Consider the following 22,356-nt stretch of genomic DNA (forward strand, 5'->3'; position numbering starts at 1 on the left):
GTAATTTTTATTTGAATAAATTAGAAAAACAATATATCTTTCTTTTTATATTATATTTTCTAAATTATTTAAATAATAATTTATAATATTTTAAATTTACGAAAAATATATTAGTAAAATATTTTTATTTAAAAATAAATAATTATACTAAGATTAATATATATGCTATTAATATAAGAATATCTATGTTTTCTATTTTATTTCTATGGTTAATAAAAATTAAGTTAAACATTTTTTTTTAAACATATATTTTATAATATGTATTATTAGAATGATATATATATTTATAAAAAATTAATTATATTTATATGTATTATTTGTAAATTTATCTTTATATATGTAATAATTTTTTTTATTTTTTTTAAAGAATTATTTATATTTATATTTTAATCATTTTTAAGTCTTAATAAAATAAATATTAAACAAAAAAATTTTTTGAATAAATATATAACTAATACACATAACCATAATATTATTAAATTTTTTAATATTTTATAAAAATTATATATTATAATTACATTAGTTTTGTATTAAAAATAAAAAAAGAAAAAATAAAAAAAATGTAAGCACGTATGACAAAAAGATTATAAAAAGATTTAGAAGCAATATAAAAAAATTATAAAGATTAATTTTAAGTTACATTACCCAAAAATGATCTTCAAATTTGGCATATTGAATTTACAGCCTCCAAAGAAACAGTATTTGCAGATGAAAAATTTAAGTATAAAAATATATATATTTTTAAATATACATTTATAAAATAAAAAAATAGATTATAATTTAAATTTTCACCAGAATATGTATAAGAAATAAAAATAAGATTTTTATTTTTTTAATAAAATGATATATATATATATATATATATATATATATATATATATATATATATTTATATATATATATATATATAAATATATATGTAGCCTATTGAATCTCCTGAAGTAATTTTTATTGGAAAAGTACCAGATCATGAACATATATATTCAAATGGATTTATTTGCTTATCAATATTATATGATGGTATATTTAAATATAAAAAAAATAATATATTTATAAATATATATATATATAATTATATATATATAAATAAATATATATATATATATGTATATATATATATATATATATATAAAGAATGGAGTCCTGCATTAACTGTAGCATCAGTTTGTCTTTCAATTATTTCAATGCTTTCATCAGCATAAAAAAAAGTTTTTTTTTTATATATTATAAAGAAATAATTAATTAAATATTTAATAGGCTAGACCATTTAACGATGCAGAGTTTTGTAAAAGATCTTAAGGGAGAGGTCCAAAAGCCTTTTTATGGAGTTATGATGATACTAAATGTTGAATACAATTAATTTTTTTTATTGATTATTTAAATAAAAATAAAATATATAAATATATATATATATATATATATATATATATTATATAATTATATATATATTATAAATTTTAGTTATTATTTTTACTAATAATTTATTTTATTTTATTTAAATTATATTATGTAAAGTTTATATATATTTTTGCTAATTTTTTATTATACTTCTTTTTCTTATCATCAATTTTTTTTTTAATCTATATATTTTTATTTTTATCAATTTTAAAATAATAATAATTTTTTCTTTTTATAAAAATATAAAATAAAAATAAAAATAGTAAAATATTTTTTTATTATAATAAAGATTTTTAATTTTTCTATATAAAAAAAAATATTTAAATAGTACTTTTTTTTTATTTATACAAATATTTTACAATATATATTTAAAAAAATAAATTATTAAATAAAAGAATTTTTTTAAACTTTCTAATGATATTAATCAAAATTAATTTTATATGTATAATAAATTAAAAAAAACATATTATATATTTAATGAATAATTTTATAATAAAAAAAATAATTTTTTTCCAAAAAAAAAGTAAATTTCCAATATATCTTTATTCTTAATAAATGGATAATTAATTTCCCTTTAAAGTCGATAAAAACGAATTAAAAAATCGTCTTTCTAAAATTTAATTCGATGTTACCTAAAATGCTGCTACAGAATAACCGTTTACAGGTATTTATGATAAACATTTTAATCCAGGATAGTATAATTGTGTGGTTTGTAATATTAAATTATTCAATTATTAAACTAAATATGATTCCGGAAGTGGCTGGCCAGCTTTTAGTCAAGGAGTTGAAGAAAACATATTAGAAAAAATTGATAAAAGTCATGGAATGGTCAGAAAAGAAGTTTTATGCAAAAATTGTGGGGCTCATTTAGGCCATGTTTTTGATGATGGATCTACAAATACTTAACTTAGATATTGTATTAATTCTGCTTCTATTGATTTTTAAAAATAAAATTGATTTTATATATATATATATATTTTTTATAAAAAATTAATAATTTTTAATAAAAAAAAAAAAATATAAATAAAATTAAAGGAAAATATAAAAAATTTATATATATAAAATAAAAAAAAAATGACAAGAGATAAAACATTATCTAATTAATAAAATTATTCAATAGATTTCAAAAAAAACTCTTAATTTAAAAAAAACATAAGTCTAATTAAAGCTTAAAATATCAAAAAAGTTCAAAAAATACGAAAAACTTAAAACTAGGATGAATTATAAAAATAAATATTGGTAAAAAAGAAGAAGATATAAAAAAAAAAATATAAAATCTAAGAAAACTTAAGTCATTCTTCATCAACTATATAAACAAATTAAAAATAAAAAATAAATGTAAATAAAAATATAAATACAAAAAAAATTATAAATATATAAATATATAAATATATATATATATATATTTATATATATTTATATAAATATTTAGATTAAATAAATATAGAATCCTAAATATTATATAAATTAAAAATGGGATATTATTCCTGAAAAAGATTATAATATTTTTGGTGATATTTTAATTGAAACTGACTTTGTTTCTGAAAAGAAATACTCATCATAAAATTATTGGAAACCACCAATGAATGTTTGTGTAGACTTTCAAGGAATTATTAAAATGGATATTGGTAGTTTTGGGAAGACTAAGAAACATTTTTAAATTATTTGGAATTTTATGAAACTATGTAAACATGAAGAAATTTTGGAGTTTTCGAATAAATTGGAAGAATGGTATACTTTTTCAAAGCAAATTTAACTAACTTATATGGAAAAAAATCTCCCTTTTTATTCTGATTAGTTTTAATAGTTTAATTTAAAAGCTGATTAATATATTTATTAGCTCAATTAAGGTAATAAAATGTTCATTTTTTCCAAAAAAAATACAATTTCGAAAACTAGAATATAGAAGAATATGAATTTGGATTTAATTAAGAACTTTTGGCACTTTTGGGACTTGAAAAAGACTAAATAGGGTCAATAATTATGAGATAGGGCAGATTTAATATTTTCGATATAAAAAGTAGGTTTAAAATAACATAATAATTGTTAAATAATTATTTATAAGTGGATTAGAATATTAATTAGGAATAAACATAATTATAAAATGTTAATATTATATCTTAAGATGGTTTTAAAATTCCAGCTAAAGCTGTTTCTAAGTGTTTTAGTCTAAATTTTTTATAAAAATAAGAGTTATTAACTCCAGATTATTTATTTTTATTATAAATTATCGAAATAGATGTAGAAATTCAAAGTTTAGAAGAAATTGTTAGTTTGAGAGAGTTTAATAATGAAATAATGTTTAAATTTAAAGATTTAAAAGATTATTTATATTATTATGAATGCGAAAAATTTGCCTTTATAAAAAAAATTTTATTAATCTTGAATTTTTTGTGATATTTTTTAATTTTAATATAGAGTATATATATATATATTTATATAGAAATTAATATATATATATATATTTATTTTTTACATATATTAAAGTATATTTATTTTATAATTTATTTGTTTTTTTTATTATAAATATGAAAAATATAATTTTTTTTTTATAATATTATATTTTTAAATTTATTTTTTTATAAATTTTTTGTTTTTTATAAAATTCATTTTTTTTTATTTTTATTTTTTTAATAATTTATAATTTTTTTACTTTTTTTTAAAATTATTTATTTATAAAATCTTTTTTTTTTTTTTTATTAATATTTTAAAATAATATCTATATATTATTTAATTTATATTATTATAAATAAATTTCAATTAAATTAATTATATCTTTAAAAATTAATATATAAATTTATTTTTTATATAAAAAATTAATTTCATAATCCCTTATTAATTTGTAATGATGTTAATTTATTTCGATGTATTATTTTTAAAATAAAAATATATAAAAAAAAAAAATTATTCATTTTTTCTTGACTTCTTTTTATTGATTAAGTTTTAAAAAAAAATACAGAAAAAATAAAATAATCGCTTTAATATTAATACATATATATATATTTTAATATATTTATATATTCATTTAATAAAAATAACATTTTAATTATTTAATATTATCAAATGCTTTTAATTAATAAATCATTATTAGTTTTCATATTTTTAATAATCTTTGATTTTATATAATCTTCCCAAATAAACTAATTAATACATCGACTAACATTTAAATCATCTAAATATCGTTAAAAATTCAATTAATAAAGTAAAAAAAAAAAAAAAAACTCTAAAAAATATAAAATATTAATGTTTTAAAAATAGATTAACCTATCGAATTAATAAATGCCTTTTTTGGAAACATTAAATATAATATAAAATAAAATATTGGAATAATGCTTTCTTCAAACAAAGATTATGATTTATGCCAAATCTTCGATTTAGATGAAAAGAAGCAATAATTATAATAAATATATAATTTAGATATGTACATATACATAAAAATATCATACAATTGTCCTTTTGGATCTTAAGCGTTTAATGCTTATTAAATGGGGGCAAAAGGAATTATATATTATGATCCTAAAAATACATATAAAAATAAACCTTTTTCATAATCCTATAGTATATATAATTAAATTATTTTATTTATTTATCTATATATATACATATATTTTATATATATATATATAAATAAATAGATGAAAATAATTAAATAATTGCTCTTTTAATGAAAGATGATTAAGAAGGTAATAATTTATTTGAATTATTAAAGGAAGATTAATAAAAATAGTAGGATTTTTATATTTTAGCTAATATTTAATTTGCGAAACCTTTTACTAAAGAATACCCAGAAATAAATTACTTTTTCTAATCTACATAGAAAAGTAGTTATGATTTAATCGAAAAAATAATAGATTTTATTGAATTATTTGATTAGAAAGAAAAAATTTAATTTAATCCTATACCTGTTATTTATAATAGCAAAAAAATAGTATCTTTATGTCAAAAAAATGAGGCTTAATGTGATAGAGTTAATGAAGAAGATATTATTAAATATGATTGTTTTTCAAAAGGAAAATATTGTGTAGCTCATAATGATGTTTAATATTTTCGTAATAAAAAAAAATTATATAAATAATAAACATATATAATAAATTAGCACATGATATTCTTTTAATTGAACTTAGATAATATTTAATTTCTTAATAGTCTTTTTAGATGTGGAAGATATATATAAAAAAATTTTATAAGAAATGTATAGAGATGAATAAGGAAGAATAATAGTAGAAAGATAGTTTGATTAATTGTAGTGATGAGATTTTGAAAGATTTTCCTTCTTTTAAAAGCAAAATCGAAAAAATTGAAAATAACTCATGGGTTTCTTTAGATAATGATAATAATAAAGAAAATACTGTATTTTAGAAAATATAAGAAAAGGTTTAAGATTTTGATATTTTAGAATGGCCTAAATTAAGTGTTAATGGATTAATTATATAAGATTATCATATTAATGTCTGGGATCATTTAGTATCGATTTTATGTTCAAGTTTTGAAAATTAATCATTAAAATGTTTATAGTATTTAGCACATGGTTCTATTTAGGAAAATTAATAAGATGACAAAGGGGATAATTTTAATAATCTTTATTCAGGAAAAATAATTAAAAGTAATAATAATAAAAAAGTCAAAAAAGAAATTATTATTGTATTAAGTGTGGCATTAGGAATTATTTTAGGGGTAATTGGTTTCCTTATCTTTAGAAGATATCATATTAAAAAATTAAATATATTGGTTAATAATAGGGTAAGAAATGCAGTAAATAAGTATTAAAAATTTAATGAAGAAAATGATTCTAATAATTAAAAAGATTGAAAATATTATTTCTATATATTATTAGTATTTTTTTTTCTATATATACATTAAAATCATATAAAATCAATTTTTTATTTAAAATCATTATTAAAATAAAATAAAATAAAATATGGATATATTAAGCAAAATGTTAATAAATTATAATAGTTTTTATATTTTTTTAAAAAGCTAAAATTAAATATTATTTTTTCTAATCAAAAGAAGAATAATTATATAAAATTAATAACATTTATATAAAAAAAAAATATATATATATAAAACCTTTTTTTTTTTATTTATTTATATAGAAAATTAATATATATATATTATTATAATTAATAAATAAAAAAATCCAAAAAAAAAAAAAAAAAAGAATAAAAAAAAAAAAAATGAATAAAAGAATGGAAAAAGAATTTGCTGATTTAACAGCAAATGCGCCTCAAGGTATAAAAGTAGAAAAATCTAATGAAAATAATAAATGGATTTTTCATGTTGAAGGACCTTAAGATTCCGTTTATGCAGGCGCTAACTTTAAAATATCATGCACATTCCCTGAAAATTATCCTTTTAAAATGCCCGAATTTAAATTTGATACATTGATTTGGCATCCTAATGTATTAGAAAATGGAGAAGTATGCAAAGAAATGCTTGGAGAAAAAGAATGGGTACCCACTAAACAAATTAAAGGAGTAATTGAAATTCTTGTCAATATGCTTGCTTAACCTAATCTCGATTCGGCTATTAATAATGAAGCTTTAAAATAATTCAAAGAAGATCCTGATACTTTCAAAAAAACTGCTTAATAATGGGTTGCTAAACATTGTCATTGAAATTGATTATAAAAAAAAAATATGAAATAAGAAAAAAATAAAAAAATATATATATATATATATATAATTTAGCTTATTTATTAATATAAATATATATATATAAAATATAAATTTAAACGGAAATAAATAAATATATATTTTTTTTTTCTTATATGTTCTTCTTAATTTATTTCATTATATTTACATATTAAAATCTATTTTTATGTATATATTTTTTTATTTATTTTATAATGTTTTTTTTATTTTTTTATTATTTTTTTAATAATTATTACATATATATATTTTTTCTTTAATTAGAAAAGAATATATTAACTTGATTTAAATAATTAAGAATATTTTTTTATAAATAAATTAATATATAAAGAAATAAAATTATTTTAATATAAACTTTGATAAATATATTAAACAAAAAATATCAATTTATAAAAATAATATTATTTTAGGTTTTAATATAAGTATATATAATTCAAATATATATTAAAAACTTATATATATTCATACGAATATAATTATATGAAAGAACTATAATAAATTTTAAAATAAATTTATTAATAATATATGTGTGATAATAAAATTGATTTTTTAAAAAATACTATATAAATTTATTATTATTTATTAAGTTATTTATATATTTAATATAATCTTACATTTTAAATATATTTTTTAACTAGATTTTTTTTTTAAATACGTATAAATATTTATATTCTATTAAATATAACTTTAATCCATATAATTTATAATGTAAATGTATATTTATATTAAAATTAAAAATTTTTTTTTATTTTAAAAAAATAAATTGAAATTATATCAATATTAAGATATTAATTAAAATTCAATACAATAAAATTAAGATTTTTTCATATAAAAAATATTTATAAAAAAATAAAAAAATTCAATATTTTATATAATAAATAAAAAAATAAAATATAAATATATAAATTATTTTTTTTATTATATATTATTGTAAATTTATAATAAAATAAAAATATTTTAAATTAATTATTTAGAAAATTTTATATATGAAGGAATAATTTATAAAATAAAAAAATTATTAAAGATAAAAAGATGAAAAAATTGCTAATATATAATAGAATCATTAATTTTAATTATTAAATATAATAAATAAATTTAATTTTAAATTATTAAATACTTTGATTTAATTTAATATTAAAAATAAAAAAATATAAAGAATTTTAGAAAAAAATAGTATTTATATATAAAATAATACTATTAATTTTTATTTTTATATTCAAATATATTATTTAACAAGTTCATATTAAATAATATGCTATTAAAATTTATTTTATCATAATTTAAAAAAATATTTTTTTTTTAGATATTATAAATAAATATTAAAGTCTGAAAATAATTATTAATATATTTAAATAATCAAAAATTCAAGTTTTTAATATATAGAATTTTTTTTTTATTTATATATTTATAAATTAATTTGGATATGTAAAAAAGTATAATAATAATTAAATAAGAATAATAATCAATTTTTTTAAATTTATATGTTTTATATTTTAATGAAAATATTTATAAACATAATATTTATTATATAAAATTGTTTTAATATTAAATATAAAATCAAATTAATTTTAAATTATAAATTTGTGTAAGAAGAATTAATAAAATTATTAATTTAAGAATAATATATATATATATATATATATATATATATATATATAAATACATATATATATATATATACGTATAAAAAAAATAAAAGAAAAAAATGTAAAAAAACCTTTAAAAAATTCTTTAAGAAAATTCAAAAGATTTATACATTCTAAACCGTTTATTAAGACAAGAAACCGTTTTCATATAAGAACTAAATAAAGGAAATCAACAAATAATTGAATTTTTTGACGAAAACCCTTTAGCGATTCAATAATTAATATCCTACATAACTACTGAATATCCTGATTTTAAGAATTTTAATAGAGTATATAAATATCCAAGTGTTTCGAATGAAATATTTTAATCAAAATGTGAAGTCATTACAAAATAGTTTTTCTAAGAAAAAAATTGTTAGGTTTTTTTTGCATAGTTATTTACTTTTTTATTAAAATATAATGATTTGAATGATGTTTTGGCAGGTTTTTGGTATAATTTAATGTAATAATTATTAACTTTTAATCCAGAATTTGTTATTTAATATGCTTTTTAAAGTAGAGGGGTATTAAATAGTTTATTTAGACATATTTAGAATGATTCTATATGTAATTTATTTATAATTTTTGTTAAATATATATATAAAAAAAAGATAATTTTATTGAAGAGATATTTTGTATTGAAAAATAAAAATTAAGCTTATAAAATGAAAATTAATTTTAGTAAATTAAATTTGAAAAAATTTAAGAATATCTATAAAAATTTATGTTTTTGGAAATTTATTAATAATAAAATTTCAGTAAACTTTTAGTTAAAATAATCGAAAAGTAATATTTTGTATACTCAGGATGTATTTTTTTTAAATTTCTTAATTAAAAAGAAAACTAAGAAATGCTATTTGAAGGACTATTATAGACATAAAAAGCCGAAACAAGTATAAATTGTGGCAAAATAATCGAAGAAATGTTATAATAATATGCTTTCAATAGTATTTAATCAATGAAAAATAAAGAATATTAATTACAATAAGAAAATAATAAAGAATATTGTTTTTAATAATAAGATAATTTAGTAATAATGATAAAACTAGTAGAAAATATGGAAAAAATAGGTGTTTTTTTACAAAAAAAACAGTTGAAAAATACATAAAAAATTTAGGTTTTAAAAATATTAAAAAATGCTATTTTGACTGATTTTTAAAGTGTTTTAGAGGAAATTAAAAAGAAGAAAATTCTTGAAATTTTATGGAATTTGATTGAAAAAAACTAATAAAATACTATTTTATTGCAAGAAATATTGGATATTTTTAAATGCGTTTTATTTAAAAAAAAATTTTTAAGAAAATATTTTATAAGAAATTTTTTTGCATGAAAAAATTTTAGAAAAATAAAACTAAAAAAATTATTGTTAATGGATTATTATAGCTCTTTCCAAACTTTTAAATGATTATTTTGATATTTTAAAGGATAATTTGGAATGGAAAAATTATTTTGAAAAGATTATAGAGGGTTAATTAGAAAAATAGTGCAGAAATTTAGGAGATTTTAATTAGTTTTTGGAAAATCCGGAAAAAACTTAAGCATTTATAGTCAAAAAAATTCAAAAGGATGCTGATTTTGATATTTATCCTTATTCAATGTTTGAAGATGAGGTTGAATTTATCGAAAAAATAAGAAAAAGTTATAGTTAAGTTATAGAATAGTAGAAATATTTCGAAGAAAAGAAAAAAAAATTAATTTTTTGACACCTTGTAAAAAAGAAGATAAAAAGAAAACAAAAAAAATACGAAGAAATAGTATGTCAGTAATTTTTTAGTTAGAATAAAAAATACCAAAGAAACAAAACTCATTTTAAGAATAAGTATTAAAAATTTGAATTATAATATATATAAATATATATATATATAATTTATTTACATACATATATTTGTATTTTAGCCTATTTTAAGGTTTTAAATGTATTTTTATTTAAAATAATACTTATATTTTATATATATAATAATAATTCATTCTAATTAAATAAAAGCTAATTTAGGCTTATGATAATAACATTTTAAAATTATTTTAAATTATGCTTTCTTTTGTTTTAATAATTTCTAATTTTATTTTAGTAAATATATTATTGTTTTATATATATTTTAATTTTTTACTAATATTTTTGCTTATTCAGTATTTATTGCTTTTCCTTTTTAACATAAAATAAAATCAGTTTGAATTTATAGTTCTCCTTTATTTAACATTACATCAATACCCAATTATCTTAAATAATTATCCATCGAATGTGAAAAAGTTTTAAATACATCACTATCTTTTTATAATATGATTGTCTCATCTGCTATTGTTCCGGCTTTGGCATATTCTAGGCATTCATATTCATTAAAATATCTTGATATTTATATAAGTATTTATGTATTATATAATTTTTACTATTAAACTTCATTAAGAGATTTACTAGTGAATAAAAGACCACAATCTCCTTTTATTTATTAAGATAATTTATGCAAATTTTCTTTTTATTCATTTTATTAATCTCTACCTAAAATAACTTACATTACTTTATTTTTTCCTAAGAAAAATCTATAGTTTTTTTTTAAATAAATTCATAAATATGTATATATATATTTATATATTACTTTGAATCATTCCATTCTTATTATATTTGTCTAAAAGGTATAGTTGTCATGTTTTAATGAGAAAAAAGAAATATATTATCGTATTTTTCGATACATTCATTTAGTTTACTACTTATCTTTTATTTATGACCAATAGGATTTTTTTTTGTTTTAGTTAATGAAATGACTTTATTTCTTTTTGATTTTGGCATTTTTTTTATTTTTTTATTTTCTATTATCTTTTGTTAATTTGTATTTTTTTTAATTTAATCCTAATTTTTTTATTATTATTATTAATTACATATTTTTTTATTAACAAAAAATATAAATAAGCTCTAGTTTTATTTAAATATATTTATATATATAAATATTTGATTTCAAAAAGAAATCAATATATGTATGTTAGCTTTCTTTTTTGTAGTTCTTATATATATTTTAGATATTGTTTTATTATTTATATATTCAAAAATTATAAAATTATATTTTAAAAATTAAATATTGGACTATTTTTATATAATAAAAGTTTTAATATTTATACACATAAAATTTATATAGTTAAGAAGTAGTATAAAAATAAAAATAAAATATGACTATAAATTTTAATATCCAAACTGCATATAATATTTTAAATTTTTTAACAAATTTAAATATTTAGAAAATTATTTTGATAATATTTATAAATATGAACTATATCAATTAATTTTTATTTAATTTTATGTAATATCTAAAGTTATATTTATATTTAAAAATTTTTAAATTAATACAAAAAGTATTATTTACTTGCAAAAAAACATATTAAAAAGAAGAAAAAAAAATATTACAAACTTAATTATATATAAATATATATATATATATTAATATATAAAATAATTTTTTATATTAAATAAAATAAAAAAAAACAAATATATTAAATAACTAATTTTTTTTTTTTTTAATTATTTATTTATTAATATTATATTTTTTATTTAATAAAATATTTTTTTTATGATTTTAATTCTTTTTTAATTTATTGTGTATTAATTATAATAATTAACTAATAAATAAAATTTCAATAATTTTTACAAATTAGTTTATACTAATTTGATAACAATCTTTTATAATATATAATATTCTGTATATTATATGTATGCTAATTTTAATACTATTTTTTTTTTTGTTATTTAGTAAAAAATACTCATAATATTTATATAAATTACTTTATTCTTAAATTCTAAAAATATACAATATCTTAACATTTTTATTTATAAATTAATTTTATAAAATTTAATTATTTATAATATTATTAAGTTTCTATTGTGTGAATTTAAAAAGAAAGTAATTTAGACATTATTTATTTTGACTATTTTTACTCATTATTATATTTAAAAATATATTTTTTATTTATATCTAAAATAAAAAATTATATTTTAAAACTTAAATATGGTAATCAAAAAAAATAAAAAAAAAGTAAAGTTTACAATATCACAATAAATATAAACATAAATAATAAAAAAAATATTGTTTAAATTTGCATTATAAATGAAAATTCTAGAAATATAATATGTGTAACAATTTAGTTATATATATATATATACATATGTAAAAAATAAAATATATATATATATATATATATATATATATATAAATATATATATATTTATAATAATTTTTTTATTAATTAATTATTTTTATTCATAAATTAACAATCCAAAAAATTAAATTATAAATAATGGGAAATTAACTAGAATATAATTAATAAAGTTAAAATTAAAATGATAATTTAGTAGGGATTTCTTCATAATTAGTTACTACATCTCTATAATAATCTAATATATAAATGGAAAATTTGGAATTTTTATTAAGTAAAGATGTTGATGAATGTTATGGAGAAATAAAAATTTATAAATTAAAATAATAAATATAGCAAATAGAATAATAAATAGAAGGAGATTTTTATTATTGTATGAAAACTAAGCTTTTTAATTCAAAATAAGAGTGCAAAGAATACTAAAATAACATTTTAAAATAAAAAATATAAATAAATCACCCAGGTATAGCAAAACTAGTAAAAACTAGAGTAATTTATGGATAAAATATGTGTTCAAATTTATATAAAGTAAATTATTTTTATGAATATTTCCCTAATAATTTAAAAACTGAAATTTTAATAAGAATAAAAAAATAAGAAGATTTCTAATTAAATGTAAACATATATATATTTGAAAATACATAAAATAAATATAAATTAATATATATATATAAATATATATATATATATATATATATATATATATATATATATATATATAGGAAATAAATAATCTTATAGAATCTATATTATAAAGTTTAATATATTTAAAAAATATAGGAATAATACACAATGATATATAACCTAAGACTATATTATTTAATATTTAAGGACATTTTAAACTTACTGATATTTTTTTTTTAACAGGTGGTTTATGTGGATTTCGTAAATATGCGTTAGGTTTGGAAAGAGAGTGTTTTTTGGCACCGGAGTTATTATAAAAATAAGATTATTAATTAGAATAAAATAATGATAAAAATTGTATTTTTTCATTAGGTCTTATTGCATTGTCTATGGGATGCCTTTCTAATTTGGAAAATCTGTATAATTTAGAGAAAAGAATTGTAAATGAATAAGTTTTGGGGAATTTATTGGAAATTGTAAGAAAAAAATATGGAAAAGGACTCTATTTTTTACTTTTAGGAATGTTAAATATAAATTAAGAAAATAGATTAGATTTTGAAAAATGTTTAGTATTATAAGAAAAGATATGTGTTAAAAATGATTAATTATATTTATTTGAAAAAATAGTTAGTAAAAATAATAATAATACTACTAATTCATCACTCTAAGATAAGAAAAATATAGTTGATTTATTCGAAAAAAGTAGATAATATTGGAATATAAAAGAAAACAATATAATAATAATAATAATAATAATAATAATAATAATAATAATAATAATAATAATAATAAGATGAAGAAAGTATAAAAAAATAAAAAAGAGATGAATCTTTCTAATCAAAAAATAAAAACTAATATTAATAAAAATATATAGAAAATGATTATGAAGAGATGTCTAGCAATAAAAATAATCAAACTGAATTTGATAAAAGTGAAAGTGATAAAATAAAAAGTATGAATTCAAGTATAAGTGATGATGAATCAAATAGTTTTTTAAATGAATAAGAAAAAAATAAATAAGATTAATTAAAATTATAAGAAAAATAATAAGAAGAAGAAAAAAAAGAAAAAGAAGAAAAGTATATAAATTAAAAATATATTTAAAAAAAAAATTATAATATAATAAAATAATAATAAAAAATATAAATGTAACATATTATTAATCGATTATAAATAAAATATAGTAAATAAATAAATAAAGATGCGCATATATATAAAATTTATATATATATATATATATATTTATATATATATATATATATATATATATATATTTATATTATATATATATATATATACTTTTATTTAGGAATAAAATAATTAATCTATTATAATCTAATAATAATGCAAATTTATAAAATGCAACTAGTTATTCAAAAGTAAAATTATTTAATAATAATTTTTTAGATCAGGAAATTTATGTACCTTTTAATTAAGATACAATTTAAAAATATATTGTGTAAAAATAATAATAAAATATTAAATAAGTAAATACTAGTATTAATTCATTAGCTAATTCTAATAAATCTTAAGTATAAAAAAATAATAATTTTAATAATAATAATAATAATATTTATACAAAATATTTTAAAAATTATAAATGACTTATTTACTTTTATGTTTATATGCATAATAAATATTTTATTATATTTATTAAATAATTTTATTTTGTATTTTTGTTATATTTGTACTGTATTTTTTTTAATATTATAATCTCATATAAAAAATATCTAAAATTATATCTTATATATTTTATAGACTTTATAAATAAAAATTTTTAAAATACAAATAAAAATGTATAAACAATAATTTTATTTAATAAAAATATTATTATTATTATTTAAATTTAATTTTTTTTTAATTTATTATTTATATGCAATTTGTATATTTTTCATATTTTTAAAATATAATAATATATTATCATTTTTATTAAGAAATATTTTCAATTTTTCTCGACGTAGATTTATTATGTGAATTATCTATATTAGATATTTCATCTTGACTAATTTCTTCAGAAATATCATTCGAATCTTCTACACTATTGTTTACTTCTTCAGTTTTATTATTTACTTTATTACCAATATCTAAGTTTTCAGGTATTTTATTATTATTTTAGGTAGAATTTCTTTTTTATTCTAACATACTAATAATTTTGCATGATAAAAGTGCTATAAGTAGTATTAATATTAACAAAAATAGACCTAAATAGGCTTTAAAAATATTTGTTTAGTAAAAAAGCTTAATATTCTGAATTTTAGGATTAGCAAAGCCTATTCTATTTTATTCATTATCAAAAATAGTATAGTATTTTTTTAATAAAATACTTCCTATTTAAATAATATTCTCATTTTCACTTTAAGATGGATATATTTTTAAATAAACATGGTTTTAGGCTATATTATATATATTGTATTATATATAGTCTTCAGGTTATATTTTAAAAAACTTAGTTTCTTTTTTTCCTAGTTTTAACCAAAAAGTAGGGTATTTTTAGATGCTCTTTTCATTACAAATTATGCTTTTTTGATTTTTAAATTAACAGTCTAGTTAAAAATCTTTATTGAAAATTTAAATCAATAAAGGAATATCTTCTTTTGGGAAAATTATGTTTTATTCGTTTATGTTTAAAAGGATGTTTTAGCCTTTAAAATTTTTTAAAAATTATATTTAGTCTAAATATTAAAGTTTATATTCGGAAATTTCTATTTGCCATTTCTCAATTTTAGGCTGGAGTTATATATAATGAATATCGCCGAGGATATTTTCAGGCTAAAAGCCACCTAGAGTAAGAAAATTCTAATCTTCGCAATTATTTCCGTTGCTTATATATATGGAGAATATATTGTTGCTTATTATACCTTTTTTTTACATTAAATTTAATATGTTTTAATCTTATTATATATTCTGTCTTCCTAAACCTTATATTTTTTATAATTATTAATATAAGTATATAATTAATTATATATATACCTAATATTCCTTATGTTTACATTTAATTTTAAGATTCTATTTAATTTATTAACATAAATTTATATAAAATTGATTCATCATTATTATTTTCATTAAAATATATTTAATCTTATATAAATTTGCCTGTTATTTTAATTTAATCGTATTATATTTATTATTAATCGTTCTAATCTTAAAAAAAACACCCTTCTTTTTTAGAACAGTCATATTTTTTCCAAAGGTTTATATCTTTACAATTTTTACAATTTATATCAGGAATGCAGGTAGTTGAAAAAACAGTGTTTATTTATAAATTAAAAGGCTGTTTTTATTTTCCGAAAAATAATTATGTATTATAAAAAGTATCTTAAAAATTATTTATTTTTAATGTTATTTTCTTGTTATGTTAAGTGTATATTAAACATAATAATGATAATAATATTAAGTATTTAATCATTTATTTTTTTGTAAATAATATATAACAATTATTTTATTTAAAGTAAAAAATAGTAATATAAATATTTTAAAAAAAAAATAATAAAATAATATATAAATATATATTTATATATATTTATATAAATTTATTATTTAACATATATATTCAAAACTAGAAAAATTTTTATTTAATCTTTTTTTTTATTTTGAAATTATAAAAAATAGAAAAATAGTTATTAATTAAATTATTGTCATAATAAAAATATAATTTTTTTTATAAAATGCATATTTAAAATAATATATATTATTTTAAAAATAAAAATACAATATTTATTTGTAAACAATTTAAATATAAATAATAATACTATAATTATATATAAAATAAATACAAATTATATGCATATACATTATATAATTTTTTTTATATATTTATTTAAGTTTATATTTTTTTTTATTATTATTAATTTTCATTTATTATATAATATTCAAAATGGCATATATAAATATATATATAAAGTATAAAAAATATAGATTATAATGTCTTATTTAATAATTAAAGATATAAATAATAAATACAAAAATATAAATTGATATCAAGCTTTAATAATATCCTAAAGTTAAATTTCATTTTTTTTTTACTCCTTATGATATTGATCTAAAATTATATTCCTAGTGTCATGATTTATTGTAAAAGCGGCTATAGCACTAATTGCACTCACAATTCCGAATGCTAAAAATGGTCCATTTTCTCCAAAAATAAAAAACTCAAAGGAAATCCAAGGCATAAGAATACCTCCAAATCTACTCATTCCACTATTCAAGCCTAAGCCAGTTGTCCTTACTGCAGTCTCATATACTTCAGATGTGAAAGGATATATAGTACAGAAATTATAATTAATACTAAACTTAACTATTCCAACTAAAAAGAAGTACATGAAATTTATATTTTTTTCAAATATATATATATAAAAACAGACTATAGTGCATACAAAATAACCATAAATCATACTATTTTTCCTTCCAAAAGCAGGCTTATCTATAGTAAAATAAACTAAAATATTAGACGGTAATTCTGCAAAGCAACATAGGAAAATACCCATGAAATCAAATTATTTATTTTCGTATTCGAAATCATCTTCAGACATATTTTTGTTTCTAATATTCATAATAATAAAAGGAAAAGTCATTGTAATGCCATAATACACAAAACTTAAACTAAACCACATAACTATTAGTTTAAATGTTAGATTTTAATACTCTTTTTTGAAAAGCTGCTTAATACTACCTATTTTATGCTTTTGCCTTTAATATGAAGCCTCACTCCAGATTAATAATTACTGCTTTTCATGATCAGTGAGTGGTTAAAAGCCTTGATTGTGGTTTATTTTTCCCATATAGTTTAGATTTATGAAAACTCGGGATAGATTTTGTAGGGTACAACATAGTTAATATCTTGGTGATTCTATTAGGTATTTTAATCCTAATAATAGAGATATTAAAGCTGGGATGCTACTTAGGAAAAGAAGTGTACGCCAGTTACCTTCGTTAAAGTTTTTTAGTAAAATCATAGCGAGGAAGATTACTAGAATCTCGCCGAGGGTAAACACGTTGCTTAGATGAACGAAGAATTTAGCGCGCTTGCTTTATGGAACGATTTCGGTTGAGTAACAAGAGGTTAAAGGACATACTAGGCCGTTCGAAAAACCAAATAAACATCTAAGGATTATAAATTAGATATAATCTTGGCTAAATGCGGATAAAAATCCGGTTATAAATTATAAACAACAGGCCCAAATCATAGTTTTGCGGCGGCCATATACATCGGACATTTTACCACAGGCTAAAGCTATAATATTATTTATATTTAAAAAAAAAATTAATTTTTTTTACATCCAAAACACCAACCGAAAAATATTATAGAATAAGCTGTTTATACTTATGCGTCGGATAAATCCCATTAATATTTTATTATTGGAAGGACAAATGATACTACTACGGCTTCTGCACCTTCATAAAGTTAGGCAAAATAAAAGCAACTTGATATTAAATATTAGGCTTTGCCTTGGCCTATTCTATTTTCTAATATCTCGTCAAATAATGAATAATTATGCATATCAAAAAACGATTCATTCATTATTTAATCCATTTTTATTCACTTTTTTTTATATATATAATAAATATTTTTTTTTATTAATATTTTTTGTATAAAATTATTTAATCTTTATATATTTTTTAAATATAATATATATAAATTATAATATATTAGTTTATTATAAAAAATTTAATTAATAAAAAATAAAATTGTTTTTTTGATTATAATTTCGATATACGTAAAAAAATAATTTATTTAATGAATTTAAATATATAAAAGATTAAAAATTTTCTGTTAATTATAAAAATTCATATATTAATTAAATAAATTGAAATATATATAAAGAATAATTATAGTATAATTTTTAAATTTAATTAAAAAAAATTATAAATATAAAAATAATATTTATTATAAAAAAATAAATAAAATAATTAAAATTCATTGTTTTAATAATGCATAAATAATTAAAAATAACATAGAATATATATAGGTATATATATAAAATATATTATATATTTATATATATATATATTTTTATTATAATTATTTTTGTATTTTATAAGTTTGATGATTATATACATTTTTTTTAATTTTAATTTTTTTATATTTTATAAAAAAATTATAAATAAAATTAAAATATAATCAAAAAATTTATTTATACTTTAAATTTTGTCAATATAAATAAATATTATTTAAAAAATAATGAAGCAATTATTATTAGTATTATTTATTATAATATCATTAATAAAAAGTGATAATAGTATTTGTATATCAAAAACATTTAAATTAAGTAATTTTTTTATAACATACTAAATAAACGATTAAAGCATTGATTTTAATTTAATCGGCATAAATAATGGATATATAGGAATAGGTTTTGGTAGTTCTAATATGGAAAATCTTGATATAGTATCAGCCAGTGAAGATCTTGATGGAAACATATAAATAAAAGACATGTGGTCTAGTTTAAAATTTCCAAGAAACAGTATAATTGAAGATACAAATTAATCTTTTTTAACTTAACCAAATGGATTTTTTGATGAGAATAGCTTTGAATGGAAAGTTAATTTCAGTAGATTATTAGATACAGGAGATAGTTAGGATACTGTTATTGTTTTAGATTAGGAAATTGATGTTGTTTTTGCTTAGGGTGATGTCCTAAGATTTAATTAAGCACATAGTAAAACGCCGGTAAAAACAAAAATAATTTTTAGTTGTGGAAGTTTTAGTTTTTTATTATTTTTTGGGTATTTTTTGTTTTTTTTGATTGCGATTTTAGTTTTTTGATGATTACTTTTTTATAATATATAAATATAAAATTAATGCAACTTTTTATATAAATTCTTGTATTTTTTATATATAAAAATGTGTTTTATATATATATATATATTTTTTTTACATTTTTTTTATTTATTTATATTTTTTTTATTTTTTTCTATTTAAATATATTTATTTAAAAGTAATTTATTTTATTTTTCAATTAAAAATAAATTCTATTAAATTATTAACCTTTTTTTAATTTTAAAACTAATTATTTATTATATTTTTACATTCTTTTAATTTTCTGTAAAAATTAAAAATGAAGTATTTATTTCTTCTAATATTTCATTATTTTTATTTAAAAGTTCTCCAATTTAATTGTATTCTAATTTTCCGAAAATCTTAATAAAATCAACTTCTTCTTAAATTTTTTAAATTTTAAGAAAAGAATATATACCATCATTATTAACTTCAAAATATTTTTACTTTATTAAATATATAAATATATATATAAATATAATAATATATATATATAATAATTATATATATAAAATATAAATTAACTATATTTTATAGATTATATTCAAATTAAAATTATTCTGTAAATTTATTTATATTATCCCAAGTCATTTACTAAAGTACTCTTATATCCATAACTTATAATCCATATTATTAAATTATTTAAATAAGTTTTAGAATTTAAAAAGTTTAATCTGTTCTTGATATTAAAATAATAAAATTTTTAATTTTATTATAATTAATTTAATGTATTCATTTTTTCATTAAAATATTTGATATTTTAAATTAAAGAAATTTCTTTTTCAAAACATTAGAAATTATTACTACTATAAATGCCTTATTAAATTTAAAAAGATTGAAAATTAGTACTATTTAATTCGAAATTTTCTTAATAATTTGCTATAAAAAGTATAATTTCACGTACAAATTATTTTCTAATTAAAATATTTTAATTTTTTTTTTATTTTATTTACGTATAAAAAATAGCATTTTAATAGCTCTAAAGTAATATAATATAAAATTTTTAAGTTTATATTTTATTTAAAAAAATATCTAGACTTTAATTTATTAATTATAATATCGAAATGTCTTCTTCTAATTAATTATTAATAGAAAATTCTTTAATATTTTCATATAATAATGTCGAAAGTTCTTAATTTTAAATTGATTTTTAAAAAATTAGAGCAGGAAATAAGTTTCCATTTTAAAATAATATTTTAAAAAATTATAAAAATTTAATTTTTTCAATAAATAGATCTTATGAAACAATCAATAAAGAAGAATTAATTTAAAAATTTTGATTTTACTAAGAAATATTATTATATTATAAACTAATATATTTTTTATTATTATTTATAATAGGAAGATCAAAAATAAAGCTATTTTTATACGTTAAATCATCAAATAGTTAAACTTTAATATTTTTAGAAAATTCAATAAGAGTATCTTCATTTTAAATTTAAAAAAAGAAAAGTGTAAAAAATTCAAAAGGGAATTTTTCTTTAGAAGTGCTTTTCATTAAATTTAAAAGGATTTTTTCATTTATACTTTTATTGGAATGAACAAAAGGCAATTAATTAAAAAAATTTTCTTTGATAAAAAAATTATCTTTGTTGTTTTTTTTTAATCAATATTTTATATTCGAAAAGCTCCAAAATAAAAATCTTCTTCAGAAATTAAATTTGATATAAAATTACATAATTCTCGATATTTATCCATTTTTTTTATTTATAAACTCAAATCGAAGTTTTCTTCAATAAGTTTTTAGAGAATTTTTCTATTCATTTTTTTCCTATTTTATCCATTTATTTTCTAAAAACCAATTAATTCGCATTTATTTTATGAAAAAAAGGCCAAATCTTCATCTATATGGAACATATTTTAATTAAAAAAAGGCCATAAAATTATAAAAATTGGGAATTTTTCCCCAAAATTATCATTATTGTTTAAAGTTAATGTCTATGGGAAATATTTATTCAATATATTTTCTTAAAAAAGGTTAATTTTATCAATATTAGATGTATTATAGATTAATTGTTTTTTTTTTTAAAGTGAATAAATGGATTATATTCACCACATTTAAATAAAAGGGCATTTTTTAAAAAAGAGAAGTTTCGACCTTTTATATATAGAACAAGAACATTATTTTTAAATAAGCTTTTTAGTT

At 15.3% G+C, this 22,356-nt stretch overlaps 5 protein-coding genes across 5 annotated transcripts, besides 52 other annotated features; 3 read left to right on the forward strand and 2 right to left on the reverse strand. All coding sequences in view use genetic code 6, as the record gives it.

Moving 5' to 3' along the window:
• Positions 1–560: 560 nt before the first annotated feature.
• On the forward strand, positions 561–1,350 carry IMG5_127400 (ubiquitin-conjugating enzyme e2w, putative; the record flags this gene model as incomplete). The annotated part of the gene is made up of 5 exons (XM_004032175.1): positions 561–721; positions 773–800; positions 924–1,020; positions 1,135–1,208; positions 1,258–1,350. 5 exons carry the CDS (start codon positions 561–563, stop codon positions 1,348–1,350), a joined length of 453 nt encoding a protein of 150 aa, XP_004032223.1.
• Positions 844–919: a microsatellite.
• Positions 1,045–1,131: a microsatellite.
• Positions 1,351–1,381: 31 nt separating the features above from the next.
• Positions 1,382–1,456: a microsatellite.
• Positions 1,393–1,453: a microsatellite.
• A 497-nt stretch (positions 1,457–1,953) lies between the features above and the next one.
• Positions 1,954–2,314, forward strand: IMG5_127410 (methionine-r-sulfoxide reductase, putative; the record flags this gene model as incomplete). Its single annotated transcript, XM_004032176.1, has 1 exon — positions 1,954–2,314. A coding segment is annotated over one exon (361 nt), but the record flags the coding sequence as incomplete, so codon positions are not given.
• Positions 2,315–2,638: 324 nt separating this feature from the next.
• Positions 2,639–2,674: a microsatellite.
• Positions 2,675–2,719: 45 nt separating this feature from the next.
• Positions 2,720–2,773: a microsatellite.
• Positions 2,762–2,801: a microsatellite.
• Positions 2,766–2,826: a microsatellite.
• Positions 2,780–2,829: a microsatellite.
• Positions 2,787–2,821: a microsatellite.
• A 1,105-nt stretch (positions 2,830–3,934) lies between the features above and the next one.
• Positions 3,935–4,040: a microsatellite.
• Positions 3,961–4,015: a microsatellite.
• Positions 3,984–4,059: a microsatellite.
• A 2,471-nt stretch (positions 4,060–6,530) lies between these two features.
• Positions 6,531–6,577: a microsatellite.
• Positions 6,541–6,576: a microsatellite.
• Positions 6,544–6,585: a microsatellite.
• On the forward strand, positions 6,576–7,026 carry IMG5_127420 (ubiquitin conjugating enzyme, putative; the record flags this gene model as incomplete). The annotated part of the gene is made up of 1 exon (XM_004032177.1): positions 6,576–7,026. One exon carries the CDS (start codon positions 6,576–6,578, stop codon positions 7,014–7,016), a length of 441 nt encoding a protein of 146 aa, XP_004032225.1. The 3' UTR covers positions 7,017–7,026.
• Positions 7,027–7,211: 185 nt separating this feature from the next.
• Positions 7,212–7,277: a microsatellite.
• Positions 7,228–7,276: a microsatellite.
• Positions 7,278–7,881: 604 nt separating the features above from the next.
• Positions 7,882–7,944: a microsatellite.
• A 173-nt stretch (positions 7,945–8,117) lies between these two features.
• Positions 8,118–8,165: a microsatellite.
• Positions 8,166–8,670: 505 nt separating this feature from the next.
• Positions 8,671–8,729: a microsatellite.
• A 554-nt stretch (positions 8,730–9,283) lies between these two features.
• Positions 9,284–9,317: a microsatellite.
• A 367-nt stretch (positions 9,318–9,684) lies between these two features.
• Positions 9,685–9,717: a microsatellite.
• A 793-nt stretch (positions 9,718–10,510) lies between these two features.
• Positions 10,511–10,559: a microsatellite.
• Positions 10,560–10,638: 79 nt separating this feature from the next.
• Positions 10,639–11,456, reverse strand: IMG5_127430 (hypothetical protein; the record flags this gene model as incomplete). The annotated part of the gene is made up of 2 exons (XM_004032178.1): positions 10,639–11,209; positions 11,266–11,456. The coding sequence occupies 2 exons, from the start codon at positions 11,454–11,456 to the stop codon at positions 10,639–10,641; spliced, it is 762 nt and encodes a 253-aa protein (XP_004032226.1).
• A 724-nt stretch (positions 11,457–12,180) lies between these two features.
• Positions 12,181–12,226: a microsatellite.
• Positions 12,183–12,230: a microsatellite.
• A 571-nt stretch (positions 12,231–12,801) lies between these two features.
• Positions 12,802–12,885: a microsatellite.
• Positions 12,880–12,925: a microsatellite.
• Positions 12,926–13,456: 531 nt separating this feature from the next.
• Positions 13,457–13,532: a microsatellite.
• Positions 13,472–13,532: a microsatellite.
• A 637-nt stretch (positions 13,533–14,169) lies between these two features.
• Positions 14,170–14,227: a microsatellite.
• Positions 14,228–14,471: 244 nt separating this feature from the next.
• Positions 14,472–14,514: a microsatellite.
• Positions 14,515–14,642: 128 nt separating this feature from the next.
• Positions 14,643–14,733: a microsatellite.
• Positions 14,734–16,364: 1,631 nt separating this feature from the next.
• Positions 16,365–16,404: a microsatellite.
• Positions 16,405–16,875: 471 nt separating this feature from the next.
• Positions 16,876–16,935: a microsatellite.
• Positions 16,930–16,986: a microsatellite.
• Positions 16,938–16,969: a microsatellite.
• Positions 16,987–17,106: 120 nt separating the features above from the next.
• Positions 17,107–17,177: a microsatellite.
• Positions 17,178–17,412: 235 nt separating this feature from the next.
• IMG5_127440 (major facilitator superfamily protein, putative) lies at positions 17,413–18,965 on the reverse strand (the record flags this gene model as incomplete). The annotated part of the gene is made up of 2 exons (XM_004032179.1): positions 17,413–18,665; positions 18,710–18,965. 2 exons carry the CDS (start codon positions 18,963–18,965, stop codon positions 17,413–17,415), a joined length of 1,509 nt encoding a protein of 502 aa, XP_004032227.1.
• Positions 18,966–19,052: 87 nt separating this feature from the next.
• Positions 19,053–19,082: a microsatellite.
• A 123-nt stretch (positions 19,083–19,205) lies between these two features.
• Positions 19,206–19,248: a microsatellite.
• A 143-nt stretch (positions 19,249–19,391) lies between these two features.
• Positions 19,392–19,443: a microsatellite.
• Positions 19,415–19,462: a microsatellite.
• A 30-nt stretch (positions 19,463–19,492) lies between these two features.
• Positions 19,493–19,522: a microsatellite.
• A 736-nt stretch (positions 19,523–20,258) lies between these two features.
• Positions 20,259–20,306: a microsatellite.
• Positions 20,296–20,362: a microsatellite.
• Positions 20,297–20,346: a microsatellite.
• Positions 20,299–20,352: a microsatellite.
• Positions 20,306–20,352: a microsatellite.
• A 300-nt stretch (positions 20,363–20,662) lies between the features above and the next one.
• Positions 20,663–20,731: a microsatellite.
• Positions 20,666–20,721: a microsatellite.
• Positions 20,673–20,740: a microsatellite.
• A 1,027-nt stretch (positions 20,741–21,767) lies between these two features.
• Positions 21,768–21,802: a microsatellite.
• Positions 21,803–22,356: the final 554 nt, after the last annotated feature.

The sequence above is a fragment of the Ichthyophthirius multifiliis genome (genome assembly GCF_000220395.1).
Source record: "Ichthyophthirius multifiliis unplaced genomic scaffold scaff_1120509251003, whole genome shotgun sequence".
Classification (NCBI taxonomy): Eukaryota; Ciliophora; class Oligohymenophorea; order Hymenostomatida; genus Ichthyophthirius; species Ichthyophthirius multifiliis.